Source organism: Rhincodon typus, chromosome 9 (assembly GCF_021869965.1).
Source record: "Rhincodon typus isolate 14 chromosome 9, sRhiTyp1.1, whole genome shotgun sequence".
NCBI lineage: Eukaryota > Metazoa > Chordata > Chondrichthyes > Orectolobiformes > Rhincodontidae > Rhincodon > Rhincodon typus.
Window position 1 is genome coordinate 18,365,341 of NC_063340.1, and position 20,699 is coordinate 18,386,039.

Sequence of the window (20,699 nt, forward strand, 5' to 3'; positions counted from 1 at the left end):
GAACTTATTATGTTATCGTAGAAAGAGAACATTTTACATTAACTTTGTAACTTTTCAATTATTATTTTAGGAGGAATGTGTGCCTCACAAATATTTCAGAAAAATATTTAAAGTACAGGAAAGTGCAGTCAAACTTTACAGAGTAAGGCAAAAAATTCTGCACAGAAGAATCTATCGCCCTAACAAGGTGCTTTTTTAATTAAATGTATGGCTAAGAGGGGTGAAAGTATATCTTAACACAGAGTCTAACAATTTTAAAGAGAATAACTCCCTTTTTGTAGGCAGCATGTACTGGTAATAATTCTGTTGTTATTTGCAATTCCTCTAGATCCAATTTTTGTTTCTTCACTTGTCTCATTACCACTTCCTTCTGACCCTTGTTGAGTGAAATGGCCTCTCGGGGAATATTGTAACAGCCAAATTTGTGGTACCATAGTTGGTTCTGTTGCACAGGGGAGGAGCAAAATGTGTGGAAATGCAATAGTCATAGGGGATTCAATTATTAGGGGAACAGATAGATGATTCTGCGGCCACAAACGAGACTCCAGGATAGCCTGTTGCCTCCCTGGTGCCAGGGTCAAGGATGTCTCAGAGCAGCTACACGACATCCTGGACGGGGAGGGTGAACGCCCAGTCGTTACCCACAAGGTACAAAGACATACATAAAAAAGGATGAGGTCCTAAAAGCAGAACATAGCAAATTAGGAAGCAAGCTAAAAAGCAGGACCTCAAAGGTAGCGATCTCAGAATTACTACCAGTGCCACATTCTGGTCAGCATATAAACATCAGGATACGTTGGATAAAAGTGTGGCTACAAAAATGGTGCAAGGGGGAGGCTTTCAGATTCCTAGAGCATTGGTACTGGTTCTCAAGAAGGCATTACCAGTACAAACTGGACAGACTGCACCTGGGCTGGACTGGGTCTGATGCCCTAGGGGAGTATTTGCTAGAGTGGTGGAGGGTTTGAACTAAATGGGCAGGAGAATGGGGACCTTTGCAAGGATTCACAGGAAGGGTAAATCAAGGACAAGAACAAAAGACAGAAAGGGAAATCAGAGAAGTGACAGGCAGAGGAATCAATGGCCAGATTCAAACAAGGCAACGTCAAACTATGAGTGAGAATGGACAAGGAATGTTAAAAAAAAGACAAGCCTTAAGGCTTTGCCTGAATGCACAGACTGTCCAACATAAAATGGATGAATTAATCAAGCAAGTAGATGGGAACCAGTTATGATATAGTTGGGATTATGGAGACATAGCTGCAAGGTGATAGACAGAATAGGAAGTGAACATCCGAGGTGTTCAGTATTTTAGGAGGACAGACGGAAAGGAAGATTTGTATTACTGGTTAAAGAAGATAGGAACACAATAATGAGGAAAGATGTTAGCTTAGACAATGTAAAATTCGTGTGGGTAGAATTGAGAAATACAAAAAAAAATTGGTACAGGTGGTATATAGACCACCAGCTATAGTGATGTTAGGAATGGCAATAAACAGGAAATCAGAGATACATGTGATAAAGGAATATCCATAACCATGGATGTCTTTAGTCTGCATATAGATTGGCAAATAAATTAGTGACAATACCATAGAGTAGGAATTCATAGCGTGTACATGGGATAGTTTCTTGATCCGATCAGTTGAGGAACCAACTGGAAAATAGACCATCTGACACTGGGTATTATGCAATGAGAAAGGAATAATTGGTAATGTAATTATGAGAGACCCTGTGAGTTGAACAACCATAATATGATACAATTCTTCATCAAGATGGAGAGTGATGTAGTTGATTTTGAGACTTAGGTTTGTGTACCTTAATAAGGAAAACTACAATGGTATGAGCTGGCTATGATGGATTGGGAAATGTTAATGAAAGGAATGTCATTGGACAGGCAATGGCAAACATTCAAAGAGCAAATGGGTGAACTATAAAAATTGTTTATTACTGTCTGTGCAAGAGTGCAAAGAAAACAATGAGAAGTTAGAGACAGTATTAGATGCAAAAATGAGGCATACAAATTAACAAGAATAAAAGCAATAGACCTGAACATTGGGAACAGCTTAAATGTCAGCAAAGGAGGGCCAAGGGAATGATTAAGAAGGGGAAAATAGAGTATGATAGTAAGCTTGCAGGGAACATAAGAACTGACCGTAAAATCTTCTGTAGATACGTAAATAGAAAAGGGCTGGTGAAAATTAATGAAGATCCCTTACAGTCAGAAACAGGGGGATTTATAATGGGGAATAAAAGTACGGTGACCAACTAAATTCATTCTTCCCTCTGTCTTCGCAAAGGAGGATACGCATAACATATACCACAAATGATGGGGAAACTGAGGCAAATTTGTATTAGTACAGAAGTGGTATTGGAGAAATTGATGGGATTGAAGGCTGATAAATCCCCAGGGTCTGACAGTCTACATTTTAGAGTAATTAAGTGGCCCTAGAAATAACGGTGGTCATCTTCCAAGATTCTTGAGACTCTGGAACAGTTCCTACAGATTGGAAGGTAGCTAATGTTTTAAAAGGAAGGTACAGAAAATGGAACAATAGGCCAGTGAGTCGGACATCAGAAATAGGGAAAATACTAGAGTCTATTTCCAAGGATTTTATAGCAGAGCAGTTAGAAAACAGTGGGAGAATCAGTCACAATCAGCATGGATTTCCAAACGGAAAATCATATTTGACAAACCTACTGGAATTCTTAAAGGATGTAACTAGTAGAGTTGATCCAGACAACAAGTAGATGTGGTTTACTTGGATTTTCAGAAGGCTTTCAATAAAGTCCCACATAAGAAAATTAGCGTGTAAAATTAAAGCATATGGGATTGGAGATGGTTAGAAAATTGGTGAGCAAACAGGAAACAAAGAGTAGGAATAAATGTTCTTTCTTCCTGAATAGCAAGTAGTGACTAGTTGGGTACTGCAGGGTTGGCATAAGGACCCCAGTTATTCACGAAATATGTTACTAATTTAGATGAGGAAACTAAATGCGTTATCTCAAAATTTGCAGATGATACAAAAACTGGGTGGAAGCGTGAGCTGAGGAGGATGCAGAGATTAAGTGTGATGTGGACAGGCTGAATGAGAGGCCAAATGTATGGCTGATACAGTATAATGTGGATAAATACGGGGTTATCCACTTTGGTTGCAAAGAGTACAATGCAGATTAATATTTGAATGCCTGCAAATTGAAAAGGTGAAATGCCCAAAAAGACCCGAGTGTCCTTGTGCACCAGTCACTGAAAGTGTATGTGCAGGAGCAGCGGGTAGTAAAGAAGGCAAACCATTTGATGACCTTCCCAGCAAGAAGATTTGAGTACAGGAACAAGGATGTCTACTACAAGTATAGAGGGCAGTGATGAAGCCACACCTGGAATAATAAAATCCCAAACAGCATGAACCATCTTAACTATTAGCATTCCAAGAGGTTATCATTGACCAGAACAGCTGTACAAATAACACTAAAAGAGCAGATTAAATTTTCTGTTGACATTTAGGGGTCCTCTTCAATCTGTGTTAACTCAGCGTTCCATATTCAATACTTCCTGTGTAGCATGACACCTCATCTGACTGTCACATTCATTACTAGCCTTCTGCAAACATGAATAAATCTTGATATGAAAACAGAGATGATACCAGAAGAATCAAAGTTCTGACTCGAATCAAAGATATATTAGTGCCACCCTACTCTTATTAATACAGTGTATCAAAGTTAAGGTTTTGATCTTAGAAAGAATGAAAACTCTCCTTCAGGTAGAGTTGGGCAAAAGAAGAACTGTCATCTGACACTGGAGGGAGATGTTTCATGTCCATGGGCCAACAGGGTTTAGACACCAATTGATGTAACATTGATGGCCAGTCCCCAAAATAAGGTATATCAACAGGGACAGTGGGGAGGAAAAGGCAAGATAATTCAAGGACATGAACCATGCCATCAATTTGGCAGAAGACCAAGAGATGCCCCAGATCAACCCACGGAAAGAACAAAGACTGTTGGTACTGAAACTCCAAAGGCTACCAGTGACCACCACAACAGGACATAGAACGACTGAAACGTGGGAGTACGCTGCCTGTACTTCTCTGCTCTCAGAATGGCTCCAGGGTCAGTAAAGCATTCTCATCTGTCAGAGGTCACATATTTCCTTTCTTTGCCTAAATGTCTAATGCACCAGATCTAAACTGCAGCTTCTCAATAAATTATCCGAAAATTGCAATAAATCGCTGACTGCTTATACAAGGTAACTGCAATAACAAATCTCCTAAAATCAATAAATTCTACCTCAACAAATCCTGTTCACCATCTACAAAGCACAAGTCAGAAGTGTGACACAATGCTCTTTACTTGCTTCAATTAAACAACTCCAAAAACACCAAGAAGCTCAACACAATCCAGGCCAAAACAGCATGCATAACTGGCACTTGATTCAAACAAATGCTGGAGGCAAAAGTATGCATCTTATAGAAGATGCACTACAGGAACTCACCAAGGTTCCTTCCACAGCACCTGTAAACCTGTAATCGTACATCCTAGAATGACAATGGCTCAAGATGCAAGAAAACATCACCAAGCCACACGCAACCCAGTTTGATACTATATTGATGGTCCTTTACTGCCACCAAGTCAAAACCCTGAAACTTATTTTCTAACAACACTCTGGGTATATATACATAGACAAGATAAACTGCATTAGTTCAAAAGACAGTTTACCATCACCTTTTCAAGAAGAATTAGGAACAAGCAACAAATCTGGCCTAAGACAGTCATAATCCATAAAATAAAAAAAAATTTCCCTACCTCCCCCACCCAACATGTTTCAGTGGCTAGAACCGCTCAACATACCATAAGCACACAACATACTTATCTTTCCATAGCTTTCCACTAACAATCAAATAATGTAAGTTTCCAGTGCAGGAAACCTATTAAACACATACTACCCTGTAACTGTGTGAAACACTGCAGAAAATTCACTTTCAGTTTCTAGGGGAGAAGTGTGGGTCTAAGACAAGTGTTCTAAACCCAAATAAGGGTACAAAGGCAGAGTTAGCTAAACTGAAGATCTAGGTTGAAAGATAAGACAGAGATGTGGTGGTAAATATTAAATAATTGTTGGCAAAGGTTTATCTCAATGAAAATAAAAGACTCTGTGAAGGATGCATCATCTTTGGTTAAATAAAGAAATTAAAGATGCTATCAAATTGAAAGACACACTACAAATTTGCAAAGATCAATGATAGGTCAGAATATTGGTCAAATTTCAAAAGGCAAATAATGACTTAAAAAGGAAAGATAACTTTAATATAAAAGTAGATACAATAATTTCTACAAATATTTAAATAGGAAAAGAGTAACTAAAGGTAATGTCGGTCCTTTAGAGTGTGAGCTTGGGGAATTGATAATGAAAAAGAAGGAAATGGCAGAGGTGTTGAACAGAGATAGTAGGAACTGCAGATGCTGGAAAATCTGAGATAACGAGGTGTATAGCTGGATGAACACAGCAGGCCAAGCAGCATCATAGGAGCAGGAAGGCTGACGTTTCGGGCCTAGACCCTTCATCAGAAAATGTTGAACAGGTACTTTATGTTTTTCTTTGCTGTAGAAGTTTAGAAAACCTCCCAAAGATAAGGTGAGTAGGAGGGAGCCACTTAAACCAACCACTATCACCAGGGAAAAGCTGCTGAGAAAATTATTGAATCTATAAACAAAATCTCCAGAATTGGATGACCTTCATCCTAAAACCTTGAAAGAGGTGACTGCAGAGAAGACATTAGTTACAATTTTCCAAAATGCTTTGCTTCTGGAAAGGTGCCAAAAATTATAAAGTAGCAAATGCAACACAACGAATAAAGAAAGGACAAAGAAAATTACAGCACAGGAACAGGCCCTTCGGCCCTCCAAGCCTGCGCCGATCCATATCCTCTATCTAAACCTGTCGCCTATTTTCCAAGGATCTGTATCCCTCTGCTCCCTGCCCATTCATGTATCTGTCTAGATACATCTTAAATGACACTATCGTGCCGGCCTCTACCACCTCCGTTGGCAACGTGTTCCAGTCACCCAACACCCTCTGCGTAAAGAACTTTCCACGCATATCTCCCTTAAACTTTTCCCCTCTAACCTTGATACCGTGACCCCTAGTAATTGAGTCCCCCACTCTGGCAAAAAGCTTCCTGCTATCCACCCTGTCTATACCTCTCATGATTTTGTAGACCTCAATCAGGTCCCCCCTCAACCTCCGTCTTTCTAATGTAAACAATCCTAATCTACTCAACCTCTCTTCATAGCTAGCGCCCTCCATACCAGGCAACATCCTGGTGAACCTCCTCTGCACCCTCTCCAAAGCATCCACATCCTCTTGGTAATGTGGCGACCAGAACTGTACGCGGTATTCCAAATGTGGTCAAACCAAAGTCCTATACAACTGTAACATGACCCGCCAACTCTTGTACTCAATACCCCGTCCGATGAACGAATGCATGCCGTATGCCTCCTTGACCACTATCGACCTGCGTTGCCACCTTCAGGATACAATGGACTTGAACACCCAGATCTCTCTGTGCATCAATTTTCCCCAGGGCTTTTCCATTTACCATATAGTTTGCTCTTGATTGGATCTTCCAAAGTGCATCACCTCGCATTTGCCTGGATTGAACTCCATCTGCCATTTCTCCACCCAACTCTCCAATCTATCTATATTCTGTTACATTCTCCGACAGTCCCCTTCACTATCTGCTACTCCACCAATCTTAGTGTCATCTGCAAACTTGCTAATCAGACCATCTATACCTTCCTCCAGATCATTTATGTATATCACAAACAACAGTGGCCCCAACATGGATCCCTGTGGAACACCATTGGTCACAATTCTCCATTTTGAGAAACTCCCTTCCACTACAATTATGTGTCTCCTGTTGCCCAGCCAGTTCTCTATCCATCTAGCTAGTACACCCTGGACCCCGTGCAACTTCACTTGCTGCATCAGCCTACCAGGGGGAGCCTTATCAAACGCCTTACTGAAGTCCATGTATATGACATCCACAGCCCTTCCCTCATCTATCAACTTTGTCACTTCCTCAAAGAATTCTATCAAGTTGGTAAGATGTGACCTTCCCTGCACAAAACCATGCTGCCTATCACTAATAAGCCCATTTTCTTCCAAATGTAAATAGATCCTATCCCTCAGTATCTTCTCCAGCAGCTTCCCTACCACTGACATCAGGCTCACCGGTCTATAATTACCTGGATTATCCTTCTACCCTTCTTAAACAACGGGACAACATTAGCAATTCTCCAGTCGTCCAGGACCTCACCAGTGCTCAAGGATGCTACAAACACCATTATTCAAGGACAGAGTCAGAAAACAGAAACGAGAGGCTAACTGGCCTTACAACTGTCCTAGGGAAATAGCTCGAATCCATTATTGAGGTTGTAGCAGGAAAATCGTAATGTTGACTCTGCTTGATCACATGGCTTTATGAAAGAGAAATGGCATTTAATTAAACTACAAGAGATTTTTTTGAGGAAGTAACAAGCAAGGTGGAAAATCTGTATTTAAAGCTCCAAAACGCATTTGATAGAGTGCAGCATCAAAAGTTACTTCAGAAGATAACAGCACGAATAAAAAATTGATTCCCTAACAGGAAATACAGAGTAGGGATAAATAGGTTGTCCTCAGCATGACAACCTAAAACTTTCCTCAGCATGACGACCTAAAACTAGAAGACTGCCTCAGGGATTAGTGCTGCCAAATGAATGGTAGCTAAATGTGCCAATGACACCAAGATAAAGAAGTAAGTTGGTTGTCAATAAGAAGGATAGGGAGTCTGCAGGGATATAAACAGGCTTAATGAGTTGGAAAAACAAAGTAAAATCTCAGAACGTGAAATGGTCCATTTTGGGAGAAGTGATGGAAAAGCAGCATATTATCTATCTGACGTACAAAGAATTCTGGGTGCCCAGTTCATAAATGTTCACAAAATGTCAATGTAGAAACAGAAAGCAATAAGGTAGGCAAATAGACTGCTGTAATTTATTTCAAGGGGAATGGACCATAAAATAGCAATGGTTTCTTACTGTTCTACAGAGCTGTGGCGAAACTACATCTGAAGTACCACATACAGATTTGGTTAGTAAAAAATTATATAAAATTGGATTAGAAACAATTCAGAGAATGTTTACTTGACTGATATCTCGATGAGGGAATGATCTTATGAGGAACAGGTTGGACAGTATACAGTTTTGGCAAAGATCTGTAGCTTGGGTTGTGGATGAGGTTGTTGACTTGTTCATCGAGCTGGCTTGTTTTTGTTCAGACATTTTGTCACCATGCTAGGTGACATCAGTGGACCCTCCGATGAAGCGACGTTATTCTACTCTGCTTGGAATTTATACTGTCCAGTCCGTTATGGTGAGTACTGTCATTTCCGGTTTTGATCTGTATGGGTTTGTATATGGGGTCCAATTCTATATGTTTGTTGATTGAAGTATGGGTGGAGAACCATGCCTTTAGGAATTTCCGTGCGTGTCTGTGTTTGGCTTGGGCTACTATAATTACTTTGTCCCAGTTAAACTGATGGCCTTCATTGTCTGAATGTACCGATATTAAGGAGAGTTCATCATGCGGTTTTGCTGCTAGCTGATGTTCATGTATTCTGATGGCTAGTTTCCTTCCTGTCTGTCCAATGTAATGTTTGTGGCAGTCATTGCATGGTATTTTGTAAACCACGTTGGTTCTGCATGTTGTGGGAATGGGGTCTTTAATCCTTGTAATTATTTCTCGTCGAGTGGCTGTGGACCACCATGATCCCTAGTGGTCTTAGGAGTCTTGTCAGTTCCAATATGTTCTTGATGTATGTCAGTGTGGCCAGTGTGTTAGGTCGTACAGTGTCCTCCTGTTGTTGTCTGTTTTGTAGGCATCTGTGGATGAAATTGTGGGGATATCCATTTAAAGCGAGGATCTTGTATAAGTGTTCTTCCTCTTCCTGGCATAAGTCTGGAGTGTTGCAGTGTGTCCTAGCCCATTTAAATAGCATCCTAATGCAGCTTTGTTTGTGGACGTTGGGGTGGTTGCTGTGGAAGTTGAGGATTTGATCTGTATGGGTTGCTTTTCTGCAACTGAAGTTTGGAACTCCCCATTTGTCAATCGCTCTATTTTAACATTCAGAAACAGAAGCTGTTTCCCTACCAGGCACACCGTCACACAAACTGGCCAAGGACCTACAACAGAGACTGAAACACCTAGTAGACGGATCACTCCATTCTATCCACTCAACCCAAGATTTCATCGATACCCTCAAGAAAATAAAAATCAGCAAAGAGATTATGATATCTTTTGACGCCACAGCTTTATTCACATCAATTGACATCCCGCTTGCCAAAGAAAGTGGCCACATTACTATAGGAAACAGCAACACAGACCAGAAGCTCCATCAGCAAGGACAACATACTTACATTACTAGACCTCAGCCTCACCACACACTTCGTCTCTAATGGTCAAATACACAAACAGATCAACGGTACACCAATGGGGTCACCCATCTCAGCACTCATCGCAGATGTAGTCATGCAAAGACTAGAACACACCACCCTCCCTCACATTCAACCTAAACTGTGGATCCGGTACGTAGACTACACATATGTCATTATTAAATGTAATAAATTAGAAGAGACCACCACCTCATCAACAGCGTATTCACAGGAATTAAATTCACAAGGGAAGAAGAAAACAACAATCAACATCTGTTTCTGGATGTTAAAGTAGTGCAATTGACAAACGGGGAGTTCCAAACTTCAGTAGACTGAAAAGCAACCCATACAGATCAAATCCTCAATGTCCACAGCAATCACCCCAACATCCACAAACAATTAGGACACTACTTAAATGGGCCAGGGCACACTGCAACACTCCAGAATGACGCAGGAAAGAGGAATAACACTTATGTAAGATCCTCGCTTTAAATGGATAGCCCCACAACATCATCCACACATGCCTACAAAACAGACAACAGGAGGACATAGTACAACCTAACACACTGGCCACACTGTACAGACCAAGAACATATCAGATCTGACAACAAGATTCCTAAGACCATTAGGAATCGTGGTGGCACACAAGTGCACAGCCGGTCTACGACAAACACTTACAAGGATTAAAGACCCCATTCCCACAACATGCAGAACCAACGTGGTTTACAAAATACCATGCAACAACTGCCACAAATATTACATCGGACAGACAGGAAGGAAACTAGCCATCAGAATACATGAACATCAGCTAGCAGCAAAACCGCATGATGAACTCTCCTTAATATCGGTACATTCAGACAATGAAGGCCATCAGTTTAACTGGGACAAAGTAACTATAGTACCTCAAGCCAAACATAGACACGCACGGAAATTCCTAAAGGCATGGTTCTCCACCCATACTTCAATCAACAAGCATATAGAATTGGACCCCATATACAAACCCATACAGATCAAAACTGGAAATAACAGTACTCACCATAATGGGACGGACAGTATAAATCCCAAACGGAATAGAATAACGTCGCTTCATCGGAGGGTCCACTGATGATGTCACCTAGCATGGTGATGAAAGGTCTGAACAAAAACAAGCCAGCTCGGCAAGCACGTCAACAACCTGGACAGTATACAATTTGCATGGAGAGAAACTTCAGAACTCAGTATCACAAAAGAGTCTTGGTATCCTGGTACATGATCCTTAAAAATTTGAAGAGATTATGAAGCTAATGGAATGTTGGTGTTTAATGTATGGGAAATGAAATGTATATAAGGAGCTCTACTTGGCCTTGGTGAAACCACATCTAGAACACTGTGTACAGTTTTATTTCCTTATTTGAAAAAACAACATAATTGCATTTGAAGCAGCTCAAAGAAGGCTCATTCAGCTCACTCCTGGGATGAAAGTATTTATCTTACGAAAGAAGAGTGAATAGAGTCATACCACATTAGAACAGGCTCTTCAGCCCACCATGTCTATGCCAACCAACAAACACCAAACTACTAATCCAATTTACCTGCACTTGGTCCATAGCCTACTACGCCCTGGTGTTTTAAGTGCTCGTCCAAATGCTTCTTAAATGCTGTGAGAGTACCTGCCTCCACCACCTTCTCAGGCAGGTATTTCTATCATTCTCTGGGTGAGAATATTTTTTCTCAGATCTCCTCTAAACTACTGACTCCTCAACTTAAACTTATGCCCTCTGTTCTTAGACAAAGGGAAAAGATTTTCATGATCTGCCCTGACTATGCTTCTTTAGTGTACCTCAATCAGATCCTGCATCAGCTCCTCTGCTCCAAGGAAAACAATCCAAGTGAACATCGGGATGAATTTGTTTGCATCATCGTGAGTGCAATCACGTCCTTCTAACGGTGTAACAACCAGAACTGCACACAGCATTACATCTGACGGCTAACCAATAATGTCGTAACAAGACTTCCTTACTCCTATATTCTACACTCCTGCTAATGAAGGTAAGCATGCTTTTTCAACACCCTGTTTAGCTGCGTTGACATCTTCAAAGATCCATGGACTTGTACACCAAAGTCCCTTTGTTCCGTAGTACTCCTTAGGGAGCTAAGATTAATTTTGTATTCTGTTCCCTTATCAGACCTCCCAAACTGCATCACTTCAAATTTATCCAGATTAAATTCCAACTGCCATTGCTCAACCCAATTTACCAGCTGATCAATATCAGACTGCAGCCTCAGACAATCCTCCTCACAATTAACACCACTATCAATTTTCATGTCAGCTCCAAAACCTAATTATACCTTCTACATGAACATGCAAGTTGTTAACGTACATAAAGAGCAAGGGTCCCAGCACCAATCTCTGTGGTACACCACTGCTCACAGGCTTCCAATCACAGAAGTAACCCTCCACCATCAGCCTTTACTACCTAGTTGCAAGCCAACTTAGGATCTAATTTGCCAATTTGCTTTGGATGCTATGGGTTCTCTTACCTTTTGAATCTGCCTTCCATGGGTAACTTTGTGAAAGACCTTATTGAGGTCCACATAAATCACATTAACCACACTACCCTCATTAATAAATTTAGTCACATTTCTCTCTCCACTTTATAAAACCAGTAGTAAAGCTCCATCTCCCATAAGCAGAACATCACAAACTATACTTTATCCAATCAAACTGATACAGCACAGGACCAAATAAAGTAAAAGCTCCAACTACGCTATCCCCGTCAAACACTCCCAGGTCAGGGATAGAGATTGTGCCTTTACCTATTGGAGTTTAAAAGAAAATGATAGGTGATCTCACTGAAACATAAAATCCTGAGGAGACTTTATTGGGGAAGGTACCACAACCATGTTATATATTGTGTGAGATAGAGAGGGAGAAATAGGGGTCACAGTTTAACAAGAGGTCTTTCTTTAGAGACAGATGATTTCTGCCTATCAAGGCCTTGGTATTAGGTCATGCTATCTTTCCCAGAAAGCTTTGAAGTCTGTATTAATTAAACTCAATGCAGATAGTGGAGGGCAGACAGCAAAGTGAGGGATAGAACAAAACCAAATCAGCCATGATCTTGCAGAATGGTGGAACCGCCGACTAATTTCAATCTTCCACTCTGCTAACATTGGCCCCAAAAAAATTGGACTCGGGAAAACCCAACCTATGAGGTTAAGGAGCCCGGTAAACGTGGTTACTGCCAAAGGGCCGTTATATGACCGTCACCCTCGGACCCCTTGCTCAGCCGATACCTCACATGCTTGGTCTCGGCGTCCCGCGATTCATCCGAGACGACCTGCGGCTGCTGTGGCCGGCGCTGCCGCAGACCTTCCGCCTCTTTCATTGTCCTAGGTTCCGGGCTGGGCTCCGCTCGACACCGCCGCCTGAGGCCAACGGCCCAAACTGGGAGCAGCGACGCGCGCTATCTGCAACGTCACCGCGGCGCAAGTCACAACGGGACGTCGAAGGGCGCGCGCACGGCAGGAGGCAACCGCCAAACGGAAAAGGGCGGGTTTTCCTCTCACTGTCCAACTCATGGCAAGTTTACCTGTAACTGTCCAACTGATTCAGAGATAGTAGAAACTGCAGATGCTGGAGAATCCGAGACAACAAGCTGCAGAGCTGGATGAACACAGCAGGCCAAGCAACATCATAGGAGCAGAAAGGCTGACGTTTCGGGCCTAGACCTTTCATCAGAAATGCGGGAGGGGAAGGGGGTTCTGAAATTAATCGGGAGAGAGGGGGAGGCGGATAGAAGATAGGTGGAGATGTCTAGGCCCGAAATGTCAGCCTTTCTGCTCCTATAATGCTGCTTGTGTTCATCCAGCTCTGCACACTGTCCAACTGATGGCGACTTTACCTGTAACTGCCCAACTGATGGCAAGTTTACCTGTAACTGACCCCTTGATGATCAGTTTACCTGAAACTGCCTAACTGATGACGAGTTTACCTGTAACTGACCCCCTGATAGTGAGTTTACCTATAATAGTACAACTCATGGAAGTTTGCCTGTAATTGTTCCAATGATGGGAGTTTATGTGTAACTGCCCTTTTGATGGTGAGTTAACCTGTAAATGTCCATCTGATGGGGACTTATCTGTAATTGCCCCACTGATGGGTGTTTACTTACAACTGCCCTACTGATAGTGAGTTTATGTGTGACTGTCCACCTGATGGCGAGTTTACCTGTAACTGTTCCACTGGAAGTTCTGTAACTGTCCCACTGACGGGAGTTTACCTGCAACTGTCCAACCTATGGTGAGTTCACCTATAATTGGCCCACTAATGGGACTTTACCTGTAATGTCCAACTGATAGGAGTTTACCTAAACTGTCCCACTTGTGGGAAGTTCAACTCTGACTGTCCATCTGATGGGGAGTTTAGCTGAAACTGTCCCTGTGATGGGAGTTTACCTGTAACTGTCCAACTGATGGGGAGTTCACTTGTAACTGACCAACTGATGAAGGTTCACTTATAACTGTACCACTGTTGGGTAGTTCACTGTAACTGACCTAATGGGAGTTCACCTGCCTACTGATGATGAGTTCACTTTTAAAGTTTTCAAGAAGATTTGTAGCTCGGGTTGTGAATGAGGTTGTAGACTTGCTCGCCAAGCCGGTGGGTTTGTTTGCAGACGCTTCGTCACCCTGCTAGGTAACATTGTTAACACGCCTCTGGTGAAGCGTTGGTGTTCTGTCCCACTTGTTATTTATATGCCTCAGTTTGTTGGGGTGTTTGGTACCACTTCCAGTTCTGTTTCTCAGTGGTTTGTACACGGGGTCTAATTCAATGTGTTTATTGATGGAGTTCCAGTTAGAATGTCAGGCCTCCAGGAATTCCCTGGTGTGCCTTTGTTTGGCTTGTGCGATTATGGATGTGTTGTCCGAGTCAAAGTTGTTTCCCTTGTTATCTGTGTGTAGTGAGACAAGTAAAAATTGGTCATGTCTCTTGATGGCTAGTTGGTGTTCGTGTATCCGTATTGTCAGTTTTCTTCCGGTATGGCAATGTAGTGTTTCTCACAGTCCTTTTGAATACCACAGGTATTTTGAATATTACACTGGTTTTGCTGGTTTTGGGTATGGGATCCTTTATGTTCGTCAGTAGCTGTTGTAGGGTGGTTTTGTAATTTCTTTGGGGTCATTGTAATCCGGTTCCCTAACTGTGGTGTTGGGTCTATCACCATCTGTTGGTAGGTGTTGGTATCTGCAATTATGCATCAGCTTTCTCTATATAGCAGATACCAACACCTACCAACAGATGGTGATAGACCCAACACCACAGTTAGGGAACCGGATTACAACGACCCTGAAGAAAGTGCACAACGCAGGAGACATCAGCAAGATAGACTACCAAAAAATGACGCCAGAGGGATCCAACACACCCTGTTTCTACAACTGCCCCTGGTACACAAACCAGGGGTCACTCTCAGACCCATTGTCTCACTACCAGGCACACCAACATATAGACTTTCCAAAGAACCACAACAGAAATTGAAATACTTAGTTGACAAAGCTACCCACACCATCCACTCATCCCAAGAATTCCTCAACATCATCAAGGACACCAGGAAAGAAGAGGATTAGGATTAGATAATGATTCCTTCGACGTAACAGCACAGTTTACATACATAAACATTGACCTAGCCAAAGAGAATTGCCACACTACTGGACGAATCAAGTAGGTAGGCACCCCAGGACACCAACAACATCAATAAGGACACCAACATGAAACTACTAGATCTGTGCCTCACAACTCACTTCACCTTCAACAGCATATATAAATAAATCAACGGGACACCAATGGGATCCCCAATTTCAGGACTGATTGCAGAAGCAGTAACGCAAAGGTTAGAACGGACAGCGCTCCCTACTATACAACCCAAACTTTGGGTCTGATATGTAGTTGACACCTTCGTGATTATCAAACGCACAAAACCAGAAGAAACTCACCAACATATAAACAAGATCCTCACCAGGATAAAATTCATAAAAGAAAAAGAGAACAACAACCAACTACTTTCCTTGTCATAATGGTAGAACATAAAAACAATGGGGTACTCCAGACTAGCGTATATAGAAAGACCACACATATGGACCAGATACTCAATTACAGTAGCAATCACCCCAACACCCACAAACGGAGCTGCATCAGGACACTACTTAAACAAGGCACAACACATTGCAGCAACACGGAACTATGCAAAGCAGAACAGGAGCACCTATACGGAGTCTTCGAAAGGAATGGATACCCGAAAAGCACAATCTGTGGTTACCTCTGAGACAGACCACAACAGGAAGACACAACACAACCAGACTCACTGATTACCCTACCATACATCAAGGAATTTCAGAGATAACCACAAGACTACTCAGACCTCTAGGTATCAGGGTAGCTCACAAACCAACAACCACCCAGCAACAGTTACTGACGAACATAAAGGATCCCTAACCCAAAACCAGCAATACCAGTGTTTCCTGCCCATGAGCCAATTGTCTATCCATACCAATATACTACTTCCAATACCATGCATTCTTATATATTACTTAACCTTTTGTCAGGTACCTTTTCAAATGCCTGTGGAAGTCCAAATATAACACATCTACTGGTTCCCCTCTATCCATGGGGAGGTGATGGCCTAGTGGTATTATCGCTAAATTATTAGTCCAGAGACCCAGATAGTATTGTGGGGATCCGAGTTTGAATCCTGCCACTGCAGATGGTGGAATTTGAATTCAATAAAATATCTGGAATTAAGAATCTAACAATCACCACGAATCCATTGTTGATTGTCAGGAAAAACCCATCTGGTTCACTAATGTCCTTTAGGGAGGGAAACAGCCATCCTTACTGGGTCTGGACTACATATGACTCCAGACCCACAGCAATGTGGTTGACTCTCAGCTGCCCTCTGGGCAATTAGGGATAAGCGATAAATGCTGCGTAGCCAGCGACACCCTCATCCCATTAACGAATAAAGCACTCTGGATGAGACTTACTGAAAAAATGTAATAAATTACTAAGACATGATTTCCCTTTCTCAGTACTGCTGATGAGATTACAACAAGGAAAAGACAGGCTTTTCTGACTATTATTTTGACATAACTTTTCCATTTTATAATTGTGTATCAACTCTGTACAAAAGCAATGTAAAACAATACATGTTCAACAGCATATCTCCTATTAATGAGGATTTCATCTCTAATTGAGTCACTAATTGATTTTATCACTGTGCTTAGCTGGTGCATAGAATTATGAATTCCAATTTGCAGGTCCTAAGTCATGAAGGATTGTTTGTATTGAGGTATAGATGCTACTTAATGGAGTTTAAGTTTGAGAACAATGTCATTTATTTTGTATATTCAGTATGTTATTTACTTTAATGAATAATATAAGAAAAAATTGATTTATATTGACACCTTTCACTGCATTAGTCATTCCAAACCACTTTACAACCAATGTAGTATTTCTGAAGTGTATTCACTTATTGGTGAAGGGAAACGGTAATTTACCAAAACAAACACAAAGATCTAAATTAAATAAATTAAACTCTCTTTATGCACAGCAAGCTCCCTGAATCAGCAAAGCAGGACATGGTCAGCTAATTTGTTTCAAATCTTGGTGAAAAGTCATTGACCTGAAATATAACTCTCTCTCTGCAGGTGCTGCCTGGCCTGCAGAGTGTTTCCATCACTTCTTGCTTTATTATTTTAGTTGTTAATTTTGGTGTGTTTGACCACTGGCCCTATTAACTGTCTTTTCTGGCAGGTGAGCTAAGTGGCAGCTTATCTGACTGGTAAAACAGGGCAGCCACCCTGCCAGGTGGATGTTGTTTTGATCTGCTCCTGTCTTATTGATGGGTGTATATTGATAGGGTTACCTGTTAGTGTTCCATTGATGGGTAATTTCCTGCAGACTTAATTTTTAATATTCTATTGATAGGGACTTTGCTTGTCAGTTCATCCGTTATTATCCTGTTGAAGTAAGTTTACATGTCACTGTTCTATTGATGTTGAAGTTAGCCGTCAGATTATATGTTACTGTCCTACTTTTAGACTCTGTGTGTCAGTTTACATGTTATGGTTTTATTGACAATTACTTTAACTGTTAATTTACTTCTGACTCATATTGTTCAGGTGTTTATCTATTATCCTATTGATAAAGAGTTTATCCATATTTGTCTCATTAATAGAGAGTTTCACTGGATAATTGCTTCCTCATCCTGTTAATACATTAATATATTTAGTAATCACTTTTAGGGGGCAGTATCAGATTTCCCCAATCCGGGAATGTTTGAGGGTACAAATGGGGGAGCAGGGAGTTGATCGTTGAAAGCCATCCTCTGCCAAATCTTCTGACCCCTCACTGTGATTCCCAAACTGCAATTTTCCCTCACTTTTTCCTGCTGTTCCTGGTCTTCAGTGCTGCTGTGCAGCCAGCAGCCTGGACCATCTGAAATGACGCTACTCCTCACACTGGCTGCTGACCTCTGATTGGCTCACAGTTTCAGGCACAGCTTCTCAGGATGTGTTGGACTGAGAATTCCTCCCTGGACATGACCACCTTGGTGCTTGATTGGCACTTGATCTGGCAGGCTTTGTTGGTGGTGACAGTTATTGTGGTGCTAGTGGTGGTGCTGGTGAGGGGATAGGGTATCTCACTCTTAAAGGGTGCCCATCTCCATACTTAATGAAAAATTGGAAAATCCCAGCCACAGAATTACCTTACAACTGATGTTCTGCTTACTCATCAATCATTCTCTGGTTTCGCTTTTTAACTTTTTTTAGGAAAAAACACAGTAAAAGGACAGTTCCTGAATCATGAGAACTTTGAAAGATTATAGTTAGGATGTTTACAATGCTCTTACCTCCTTCCCTTAAGCCCTTGGATGCAACTCAACTGCTTCTTCTGATTTCTACTACTTTTAGTGTCCTCAATAGCTATCTGGCTTAATTTGGCAGATATCTGTCTCTGATTCAGTTGTAGTTTCCTTGCCATATCTGGCATGGTAGCCTTTTCTCTCTACTGTAAATACAGATGCAAAAAATTATTCAACGTGTCCACAATTTCTTCATTGTAGTTGGTGGTGTCAGTTTTCAAGGCTCTCATTTCTCCCAATCATCTCTATTCACTAATGTTAAGTGTTGATATTCTTTTAAAGTTTATTTTCATAATCCGTTTTATTGCTCTTACTAAGGGAATCTGCTTTATTTCGTATTTTTGTTCAGTTTTATGTTGTCTTTTATCTCATTAGTTGTCCTGTTAATTTTTGGGAAATAGAGCTCTTGTCTCTTAGAATTGTAACTGCTTCCATATTACATTAAATTAGGTTTTGTACATCTTTTACTGATCTTTTGTCACTTTACCCATTCACAAATTTGTCAAGTTTACTCTGATTGAGGGATGACCTTATAGAGATTTATAAAATCATGAGGTGTATTTTCCCTAGGGTGGAGGAGTTTAAGACTAGGAGGCATATTTTTAAGGTGAGAGGAGAAAGATTTAAAAAAAAACAAGGGGCAATTTTTTTACACAGAGCGATTTGTATGTGGAATAAATAAACTTCCAGGGGAAGTGGTGGATGTGGGTAGTTACAACACATAAAAGATACTTTGATAAGTACATGAATAAGAAATATTTGGAGGGATATGGGCCAAATGCAGGCAGGTGGGACTAGTTTTGTTTGGGAATGTGGAGAACACGGACTGGTTGGACTGGAAGATGTGTTTGCATGCTCTATGACTCTATGACTCTTATGTTTGTGTGTTTCTGACTTTTTCATGGGCCATCAATACTACACCAACAAATTCTGAAAAGAAGCAATAAATTCAATAAACATTTTGAACTGAAAAATCAATAAATGTTAAAAAAGAGTTACTACTGTTAAAAACAGTGAGTGCCCTTCTCTCCATCACCCTTAGCTTGACATGAAGATAGTGTGCTAAACTACTGGACCACCCAGTCCTAATCATATCCAATAAGTTCAATATCCCTACAAACTCACAGGCAAGTCGTTTTCTTCTTTTTAAAAACAACCTCCTTACTTACTGTCATTTGTTGAGAAATTTTGCTGACTGTATTCTAACAGACCATATGTCAGCACTGATAACTATCACTCCACTTAGTGAGTGTGAAATAAATAGAATCAAAAATGAGGAAACTAAACTGCAAACAGTTCAATTTTTTTTTAAGCCAAGTAAACTACAAGCTGTTGCAAGCTAGTAAACTTAAGCTGGTGTGGAATAACACGGGTTTTAGTTGGAATTAATAAAATTTATAACATAGAAACAAGACTTTGGCTCACTGGGTCCTTGCCCATACTTATAAAACCACACAAACCTCCTCCTTACTTCATCTCACCCTATCAGCATATGCGTCAATTTGTTTCTTTCTTCTAAACTTATCTTTCTCCCCTTGGAATGCTTTTCTGCTAATCGTCTCAAACATTCCGTGAGGTAATGTATTCTACATATTCACTATTCTTTGAGTTTTTTCCTGAATTCCTTATTGGATTTACTAATAACTCTCTTTTTTATGGTTCCTACTTTCAGATCCCCACAAGTAGATATGTCTTCTCAATGCCAATCGTATTAAAACTCTCCTCTATGCAATGAACTCATTAGCCTTTTCCTGACTGTTGTAGCCTTTGATACCATCTGTTAATGGCTATTGAACCACCTCCATTGCCTATGTATTCTTTAATGAGGAAGGCAGTTGCTATTGAGGTTGCAACTCTAGGGTAGGCATTTCCGACCCATCCCGTTAATTCCTCATTCTCTTGCAAGCAAACACACTGACAAAGCAAAAATACATTATATCCCCCTGCAATGAGACAAAAACGCTGTGCAGGCAATCAAATCCTTTTCTGATTCCAAAATTCTCTCAAGCTGTCACTCAAACAGATGGCTGGGTAACCTTGAAGAGGGCTCCCACAAGCCTGAACTTTCAGGCTTACAGAGAGGTTCTCCAACTCAGCCAAAATAGCATCGGAACTTCAATTCCAAAAATTCTGTCCCTAGATCTGACACCTGACATCTTCACTGGGGGATGAGAGAGAATGGGGGTGGGTCCCTCATAGGCCTAGTTAGAAACAAAAAAGCATATAGAATAAGAGATAATGGATTCGTGATTGACTAACATACTGAAAATAGAGAGTAGGAATAAATGCATCATTTTTGCATTGACAGGCTGTGACAAGCCGGGTACAGGA

General features: G+C 41.1%; 1 protein-coding gene across 2 annotated transcripts in view; it reads right to left on the bottom strand.

Annotated features, from left to right (window-relative positions):
• Nucleotides 1-12,931, bottom strand: part of LOC109935599 (adipocyte plasma membrane associated protein) — a 44,125-nt gene extending 31,194 nt beyond the window's left edge. The window contains exon 1 of one of the 2 annotated variants that reach the window (XM_020534241.2): nt 12,745-12,928. In XM_020534241.2, coding sequence (XP_020389830.1) covers nt 12,745-12,836 — 92 coding nt within the window. In that variant the 5' untranslated portion in view covers nt 12,837-12,928. Of the gene's footprint in view, nt 1-12,744 lie in introns of both variants that reach the window. The other variant, XM_048600878.1, reaches the window with a different exon arrangement.
• Between the last annotated feature and the right edge of the window lie 7,768 nt (nt 12,932-20,699).